Here is an 8950-nt window from a genome sequence, read left to right as displayed (position 1 = left end):
AACGCACACTTCACCAGTCATCGTGCGTGGGATAGGCAGAAATTAAATTTTCTTTGCCAGTGGTCCAGGGTTCTACGTAGATAGGGCCTCATGACGTTCCGGTATAATTGAAACGCCTCATCAGCAACCATCACATAAGGCACCACTTCCAGAGTAGACCCTGGTAGCTGACGTGGGGGTGGGAGGTCCAACTCATTATTGCACATCCGCCGACCCATTATTGAAGAATTGAAGACTCTGGAGTCTTCCGTTCTTTCATAGGCCCCAAAATCTACAATGATAAACCTTTATGCGCTGTCAACCAAGGCCAACAGCACTACACAAAAATATACTGTAACGAATGGAAGCGGAGGCAGAGATGGTGAAGTTCACGTTCGTTTTTTATTTTTAAAGTGGAACCTCGGGACCTCGGTCCGGGGGGCTCCGAATGGGGCGTAACTAGTGAGCCCCGGGTACCCGTAGTAAAGTCCCTCAGACAGGACCAGAATGGAATACCCGGAGGACACAGGTATTACCTCCAGTTAGACCCCGGACACGTGGCAGCTGTCCCAGCGGCACCAAAAGGGATAACAGAAACAATAGCAGAGTCCGTAATGAGGCGGGTCCTGGATCCGGGTAGTTGCTAGATAGCAGGCTCCAGTAACCTTGTCACAGTCCTCGGACTCAGATGGCTGTTGGCGTAACGGGATGGCTTTTGCACAGATGATTGCAGAGATAGCCAGAGTTATCAGGATACTGGTAATCTGTGGAGACAGATAGCATGAGAGAATGCACAGTGACTGCAAAAGCAGTGCAGACAGGTAAGCAACAGAATCGAATATAGCAATGGTTGATACTCGCTGCTCCGGCGCTCTCCCTATGGAGGAGAGGCCAGAAATAGCAGCCAGTGCGCTGCCATTGGATAATTACCAGATTTTGAAAAATGCACGCTATCCCTTTAAGAAGCCAGGGGAACGCGCGCATGCTCTAATAGCTTTGCTTAGAGACCTGCTGGCCGGACACCAGGAGCTGGAGGAGGGGGAGGAAGCAGAACGCTGAGAAGCAGCATGGGACACATAGGGAGCCTGCTGCTGCACAGGGACAGCGTGCAAGGCATGAGGTGAGTTGCCTGAACGGGAGGCAGCGGCAGACTGGGGCGCAGAGCCAGGACGGCGACCGGGTGTAACATAAACTTTGTAATTATAATATTGGGAGCCTGAGTTCGGCGGCTTACGTACATGGATGTGCTTCCCATGCAGGGATCCAATGCAGTTCGGAAACTGGCACGTCTCCTCAAAGCCACGGGCTATCCGCAGCCAGTCTTGCTTTTTGGGCTCAGGTATTACTGATTGATGCAGCCGGGACCAAATTTCGGAGCATGTAGAACGGACAATGCCTGAGATGGTGGATTTGCCTATTAAAAACTCAAAATGCAGTGCCGCATAGGACAGCGCAGTGGATAGGAATCTAGAAGAAACAAACAGAGAAAAAATTAGATTAGAACATATTCATGCATCATCGTACTAGTTTAGGACAACATAAAATTTAGGGACAAACTAAGCCCAGGCTCAACAAGTGGCATCAGTATACAATGCTTAGGGAACATATTTCAATTACAAACAACAAGGAATGTGAAAGGCAAAATGTTTTACAAAAATTTTTAAAAAAGGGACCAAACCTTTCACACAAAACGAAGGGAACAGTGTATTTAGCAAATAACCACATAAAAAACACGCGCAACATAGAGGTTTTTTACATACCGTAAAGTAAGTAAAAGGTCCTCCTCGGCCGAAGTAGACTTGCGCATCACGGTGTCCTTGTAGGTGATCCCAGGGCACACAGTCTTCAGCAGAATGTCAAATGTGGGCATGCTCATCAGACAATACTGGTAGAACTTGTCAGGATGACTGCGTAGTGAAGCATACAGACGGTGGAAATGGCCTTTAGTCAACCGTCGCCTCAAAAGCGGATGTACCCACATTCGTCTCCGCCTCCTTGGATCCACAATCACTGGGTAAGGTTCTCTAAAACGCTGGGACAAAACCCAGTGTAAACAAATCCGCTCAATAGTGTTGATGGTAAGCCGATATGACATGTTGCACACAAAGCAGCAATAGCAAAACACCAGCAAGGACTGTAATGCAAAGCTAGAAGGATGAGACTTGTGGGGCCAGTAAATAGGGTTCATGATTATTTTAGAATTAATTTCAGGCCATGGATCCACAATATGTTCATTTTGCAAGTGTGTGACAAAATCCCGGCGTTATGTTGCCATATGGATGCCACACGGATACTTAGATGTGAGGAAATCACATCATCGCGTTTCAAATGGATTACATACGGATCACCATACGGAGAACATTGCTGCGATTCTCGGGTGAGAGAATCGAACTGATGTTTCATACGTTGCGTCTGACTCCGGTCTTATGGTCCTGCTCAGGTTTTTTTGTTTTGCTTTGATCTCTTGTGCTTTGTACAAATAGGGACATGGCCTTCCTTCCTGAGCTAAGTCATCTGTATAGCTTTCCATGGATGGGTGTCTCAGTCAGGCCCCTGTCCTGTTCTGCCCTTATTCACATTGACATCGGTTGATGCATGGTAAGATTTTAATACTAGACACAGGATAGGACCGTCCCGATGGGTACACCTTGTCGTGGTTGAATAACTTTTATGCTTTTTTCATCAAAATAGTGTTAACTAAGTACTTATGTTATTTACATGTACTATAATTATATATTTACTTACTGGCTGTAGAGTATATGCTCATTTATTTTTCTTGGATTTTGTCTATGGAATAGCCACAGTGCTAAAGCGCTCTTACACTTTGGAAATTTACCAGCTTATTGTCTGGCTTATTTATTCATTACCTACTGTAAGATGGCAGCCAGACGGGTCCTTGAGGGGAGATATGTGTCATTGCGGTTATTAGCTGTGGTGATGTGAGCGCGAAAGCATGCTCCAGCACATATAGTGCTGAGAGGGTTATCAGGCCATTCCTGGGTCGGGTTTTACTAGCGGTCATAAGAGATGGGTGGGAATGACAGATCACATATCCCTACCCCAGGGATGTGGTTTGGCTAGTAAAATGGAGGCCGAGTGTCTCATTCAGTGTCTGAACCTGGAGATGTGTGGATCTCCTGTGTGTTTGTCTGTGCTAAGGCCTAAAGAACCGGACACTATCCTGAGCGGGTGGACCTGGTGGTCCATATGTTTTATGGACTTTTTACTTTGTGTTTTCACTTTGTGCCGGAAAAGACTGTTCTTTGTTTTGCTATCCTGAGCGGTTATTGCAGTTTAAATAAACTTGCCTTGACATTTCAGCAATACCTCTTCCTGTGCCTACCTCAACCGCATCTGAGTGAATACAGATCTCTATGCTACTAACAGGGCATTTGCTCATTTTGTTTTTATCCTAGAATTTAACCAGTATTTTAGGTCAGAAGTTTTTCCTGTTACCTGGTAAAGAGGACTTGGATCAATTCCAATTAAAAACAACTAATTAATTCCACCTTGTGGACTGGACTACGCACTTTCATTTGATGGGCAGTGCTTGTATTAAACCACATGTTCATCTAACTGTAGATATGGGGTGGAGCTGCAGCCAGAGGATGTGACACTCCATACTATCGGCACTTTTCAGGGTTGTGGTCAAGTTTTCCTTCTATTCATTCTTTTTTCCAATTTACTATTCACACTATGGAGCACCTCTGCATTCTTCATTCTCAACTATCCTCAGCATTTTCCTGAAGTCTTCCAAGAGCTTAATCTGTGCAAGCACTACCCACAGCTAGGACTCATAATTGACTTCAGTAAAATGGCACTGAGCAATCTACGCATGTGCAGCCGCCAGCGCCATTTTCCTGAAGACTTTTGGGAGCTCAATCTGTGCAAGCGCTATACACGCTAGACCTAACAGTGGGCTTCAGTAAAATGGCAACGGTGGCACTGAGCAATATATGCGTGCAAAGTTGCCGGCGCCATTTACCTGAAAACTTCCAAGAGCTCAATCTGTGCAAGCGGTAGACACGCTAGGACTAATAGTGGGCTTCAGTAAAATGGCACCAATTGCACTGAGCAATCTACTCATGCAAAGTCGCCGGCGCCATTTTCCTGAAAAGTTCCAAGAGCTCAATCTGTGCAAGCGCTATCCACGGCTAGGACTAATAGTGGGCTTCAGTAAAATGGCACCGGTGGCACTGAGCAATCTTGCATGCGCAGCCAACGGCGCCATTTTCCTGAAGACTTCATGGAGCTCAATCTGTGCAACTGCTATCCACGGCTAGGACCACTAGTGGGTTTCAGTAAAGTGGCACTAAGCAATCTACGCATGCGCAGCCGCAGGCGCCATTTTCCTGAATACTTCTGAAAGCTCAATCTGCACACACAGGTGCTTCTCACAAAATTAGAATATCATCAAAAAGTTAATTTATTCAGTTCTTCAATACAAAAAGTGAAACTCATATATTATATAGAGTCATTACAAAAAAGTGATCTATTTCAAGTGTTTATTTCTGTTAATGTTAATGATTATGGCTTACAGCCAATGAAAACCCAAAAGTTATTATCTCAGTAAATTAGAATACTTTATAACACCAGCTTGAAAAATGATTTTAAAATCCGAAATGCTGGCCTACTTAAATGTATATTGAGTAAATGCACGCAATACTTGGTCGGGGCTCCTTTTGCATCAATCACTGCATCAATGCTGCGTGGCATGGAGGCGATCAGCCTGTGGCACTGCTGAGGTTGCTTTAATGGCAGCCTTCAGCTCATCTGCATTGTTGAGTCTGGTGTCTCTCCTCTTCCTCTTGACAATACTTTATGGGGTTAAGGTCAGGCGAGTTTGAGGCCAATCAAGCACCGTGATACTGCTGTTTTTAGACCAGGTATTGGTACTTTTGGCAGTGTGGACAGGTGCCAAGTCCTGCTGGAAAATGACATTTCCATCTCCAGAAAGATTGTCGCCAGAGGGAAGCATAAAGTGCTCTAAAATTTCCTGGTAGACGGCTGCGCTGACTTTGGTCTTGATAAAACACAGTGGACTTACACCAGCTGATGTCATGGCTCCCCAAACCATCACTGATTGTGGAAACTGTCAGGAACACCGCATTGCACTTGCTCACTGAGCCAGTGCGCGTGTTCTGAGTACAAAAACAGTGCTCAAAGATACCTGTGGAGTGGGCAGCAGCGGTGACGATGCATGCTCCAGGACCTGAAGCACGTGACTGCTGGGGGCGTGGCTCCACAGAGCTAGGAGCTGCAGGGAAACTCCTAGAAAGGTAACTACAGGTCAATGTTACCAAGGGGCATAGACAGAGACAGAAACCAGATCAAGCCGGGTCAAAGCATGAGATAGCAGGACAGTACCAAAGGGTTAGACAGAGCGAATAGTCAGGATGTAGCAATAGATCAGAAAACGAGAACGGGCAATGGACGGTACAATAGGGACAAACTGCAACGGAGTAACAATAGCCAAGCCAGGAGGTCAGAACCGGAGAAGACAATAGTACCAAAACGAGAGATGGAGTACAGAGTGAGGGAACAGGCCGGGTCATACATGGGAATCAAACAAGCAATGCAGAATACACGCACACCAGGGGGGTCAGTCAGACACAAAGCCAGAATAACAGTAGAGCTGACAGAGAATGCTAGTCTGGAGTGAGTATAAATACCCCTCCCAGATCCAAAGAGAGGCCAGCAAAAGCTAATCCTGTGAGAACAGAACATTAACCATGTCCTAACCATGACAGAAACTTTACACTAGACTTCAAGCAGCTTGGATTGTGTGCCTCTCCACTCTTCCTCCAGACTCTGGGACCTTGATTTCCAAATGAAATGCAAAATTTACTTTCATCTGAAAGCAACACCTTGGACCACAGAGCAACAGTCCAGTTATTTTTCTCCTTGGCCCAGGTAAGACGCTTCTGGTGTTGTCTATTGGTCATGAGTGGCTTGACACAAGGAATGCGACACTTGTAGCCCATGTCCTCTATACGTCTGTGTGTGGTGGCAATGACTCCTACAGCAGTCCACTCCTCATGAATCTCCCCCACATTTTTGAATGGCCTTTTCTTAACAATCCTTTCGAGGCTGCCGTTATCCCGGTTGCTTGTGCATCTTTTTCTACTACAATTTTTCCTTCCAGTCAACTTTCCATTAATATGCTTGGACACAGCACTACAGTTAGGTCCATATATATTTGGACAGAGACAACATTTTTCTAATTTTGGTTCTAGACATTACCACAATGAATTTTAAACACAACAATTCAGATGCAGTTGAAGTTCAGACTTTCAGTTTTAATTTGAGGGTATCCACATTAAAATTGGATGAAGGGTTTAGGAGTTTCAGCTTCTTAACATGTGCCACCCTGTTTTTAAAGGGACCAAAATTAATTGGACAATTGACTCCAAGGCTATCTCATGGACAGGTGTGGGCTATCCCTTCGTAATGTCATTCTCAATTAAGCAGATAAAAGGCCTGGAGCAGATTTGAGGTGTGGTGGTTGCATGTGGAAGGTTTTGCTGTGAAGGAAACAAGCCATCCTTAAGCTGCAAAAACAGAAAAACTGTATGTGAACAGCCAGTTTCTTTAGCAATGACCTTTTGTGGCTTACCCTACTTGTGGAGTGTGTCAATAACTGCCATCTGGACATCTGCCAAGTCAGGGGTCTTCCCCATGATTGTGGAACCTACTGAAACAGACTAAAGCCCCAGTCACACATAGCGATCTCGCTAGCGAGATCGCTACTGAGTCACAAGTTTTGTGACGCAACAGCGATCTCACCAGCGAGATCGCTGTGTGTGACAGCTATCAGCGACCGGCCCCCCTGCTGGTTATCACTGATCGTTCCTGAAAGGTCAGGACTTTTTTTGGGTCGTTGGTCTCCCGCTGGCCAGCACGCATCGCTGCGTGTGGCAGGCGGGAGAGCAACGACCAGCGATCAGCGCGCTGGTAACCAAGGTAAATGTTGGGTTTCTAAGCAGCACGTGGTGCTTAGAAACCCGATGTGTACCTTAGCTACCAGCACGCTGATGCAGGGAGCTGGTAACCAAGGTACACATTGGGTTTCTAAGTGACGTGCGCCGCTTAGAAACCCGATGTGTACCTTAGTTACCAGCTCCCTGCATCAGCGCGCTGGTAACTAACGTAGCTGCAGCAGGCTGATCGTTGGTGAAGCTGCCTGTTTGACATCTCACCAGCGATCATGTAGCGACACACCAGCGATCCTGACAAGTTGATATCGTGAAATAGATCACTCTGTTTGTAATGACTCTATATAATGTATGAGTTTCACTTGCTGTATTGAAGAACTGAAATAAATTAACTTTTTAATGATATTCTAATTTAGTGAGAAGCACCTGTATATCTGCCCTAATGGTCCTGGGTCATCAGAGAGGCAAGGAAAGGTACCCCATCAGACACTTCAGAAAGATTAGAGCTAAAAAAAGACAAAGATCTTAAAACAAATTAAGGTAAGAACAACAAAGTGCTCCAATGTGACTTACGGACAGTCAGACGTTTCCGGGGTCAGTACTAACAGAGCATGTAGTAAACTAAGGGGTGAGACAAAGACTTAGGGTACCGTTACACCTAGCGACTCACCAGCGATCCCGACCAGCGATATGACGCGGTCAGGATCGTTGGTGCATCGCTAGGTGGTCGCTAGTGAGCTGCCACACAGGCAGATCTCACCAGCGACATCGCTGGGGACGGGGATCGCTACTTACCTGTCAGACGCGGCGATCCTGCGTCCTCCCGCCCGCGTCCACGCACCGCTCGTTGTCACAGCAGGAAGCGCCGCAGGAAGTGACCGACGAGAAATGATCCAGGAGCTTCTCGCGCGATCAGCGATAACCAGCGGGGGAGCCGGTCGGAGGTAAGTATCACATGCAGCGATATCGCTAGCAATATCGCTGCTACGTCACAAAATCGGTGACTTTACAGTGATATTGCTAGCGATATCGCAGTGTGTAATGGGGGCTTTAAGTCAGGTCACACTCTGAGGGTCAGAATACCAGAGAAATAGTAGATAAAAAAGAGGCAATTGCAGAACACAGTCCAAGGGTCAGGCAGCAGTAGATCAGATCTCACAGCACAGCAATCAGGAAAACACATACCAGAGAGCATAAACTTTTGACAGGCAGTGATCTGGGGCAGACAGCTCACTTAAATACCAGAGCAATTACTAAGAACAGGGAGCACCTGGGGAAATCTCTGTTCCTCCTATTCTCAGCTAGATCAACCGAGATGTCAATCAAAGCACTGACATTTTGAGGTGGTCGCTAATAAATTTTCTAGCGGAAAACTCTTCTGGAAACCTTTTTTCTTTGTGGAGTTTTGGAGGAGTTTTGCTTTTACTGCAGCAATTTTACACTTTTTGGAATGTTTTGTAGTTTTTTTTTTACTGACTCACCGTTTGCAGCCTTCTGAGTGAACAGTTCCTAATTGGTAGCGTTTCCCATCAGACAAGTGATATGCGCTTTCTAGTCTTTCAACAGGCGTTCTTCAAAACCTAAAGCAGAAAAAAATGCACAAAACACTGAAGATATAAACAGCAAAATGGTTTTACAGTTGAAATGGATAGGGAAAGCCTTTCAAGTCTTTGTTAAGCAATTTTGCAGGTGATTTTTGTAGTGGACTAGGTGAAAAAATACTCCAAAAACTCAGTGTGCACATAGCGTTACGGTTAAAAAATAAAGCAGGAATGTGTGCCATAAATATAGATAGGTAGATATAGGAGTCCTGTATTGTGCGAGTATAGGCACAACATGACTGTGCGCCATGTAATGTGATTGATGGCGCCACGTCACAGTTTTTCCTTAGGAGTTACACTGCTCGGTGGTTATAGTAGATACATAGTAAACTGATGGTCAGATATCACGATGACCAACCAATAGTTCTGATGATCTTTGGAATCAGGTCTCTGAGCAATGGATCATTGGGATAAAATTTGACAAGCATGTCTGTT

General features: G+C 45.6%; 1 protein-coding gene across 2 annotated transcripts; it reads right to left on the bottom strand.

The window, feature by feature from the left end:
* Positions 1–362: 362 nt before the first annotated feature.
* On the bottom strand, positions 363–7955 carry LOC141067470 (uncharacterized). 2 transcript variants are annotated; one of them, XM_073558060.1, is made up of 4 exons: positions 7710–7955; positions 1740–2011; positions 1218–1446; positions 363–743 (listed from the first exon to the last, which is right to left on the bottom strand). In XM_073558060.1, exons 2-4 carry the CDS (start codon positions 1958–1960, stop codon positions 522–524), a joined length of 672 nt encoding a protein of 223 aa, XP_073414161.1. In that variant the 5' UTR covers positions 1961–2011; positions 7710–7955; the 3' UTR covers positions 363–521. The 2 variants fall into 2 exon arrangements, with proteins under 2 accessions (XP_073414161.1, XP_073414160.1); XM_073558059.1 differs by lacking the exon at positions 7710–7955 and having other exon boundaries at positions 1740–2336.
* Between the last annotated feature and the right edge of the window lie 995 nt (positions 7956–8950).

Source organism: Dendrobates tinctorius, unplaced genomic scaffold, assembly GCF_039654945.1.
Source record: "Dendrobates tinctorius isolate UK_male_01 unplaced genomic scaffold, ASM3965494v1 ptg000013l, whole genome shotgun sequence".
Lineage (NCBI taxonomy): Eukaryota > Metazoa > Chordata > Amphibia > Anura > Dendrobatidae > Dendrobates > Dendrobates tinctorius.
The sequence above is the reverse complement of the archived record's forward strand: the minus strand, read 5'-3'. Positions and strand labels throughout refer to the sequence as shown.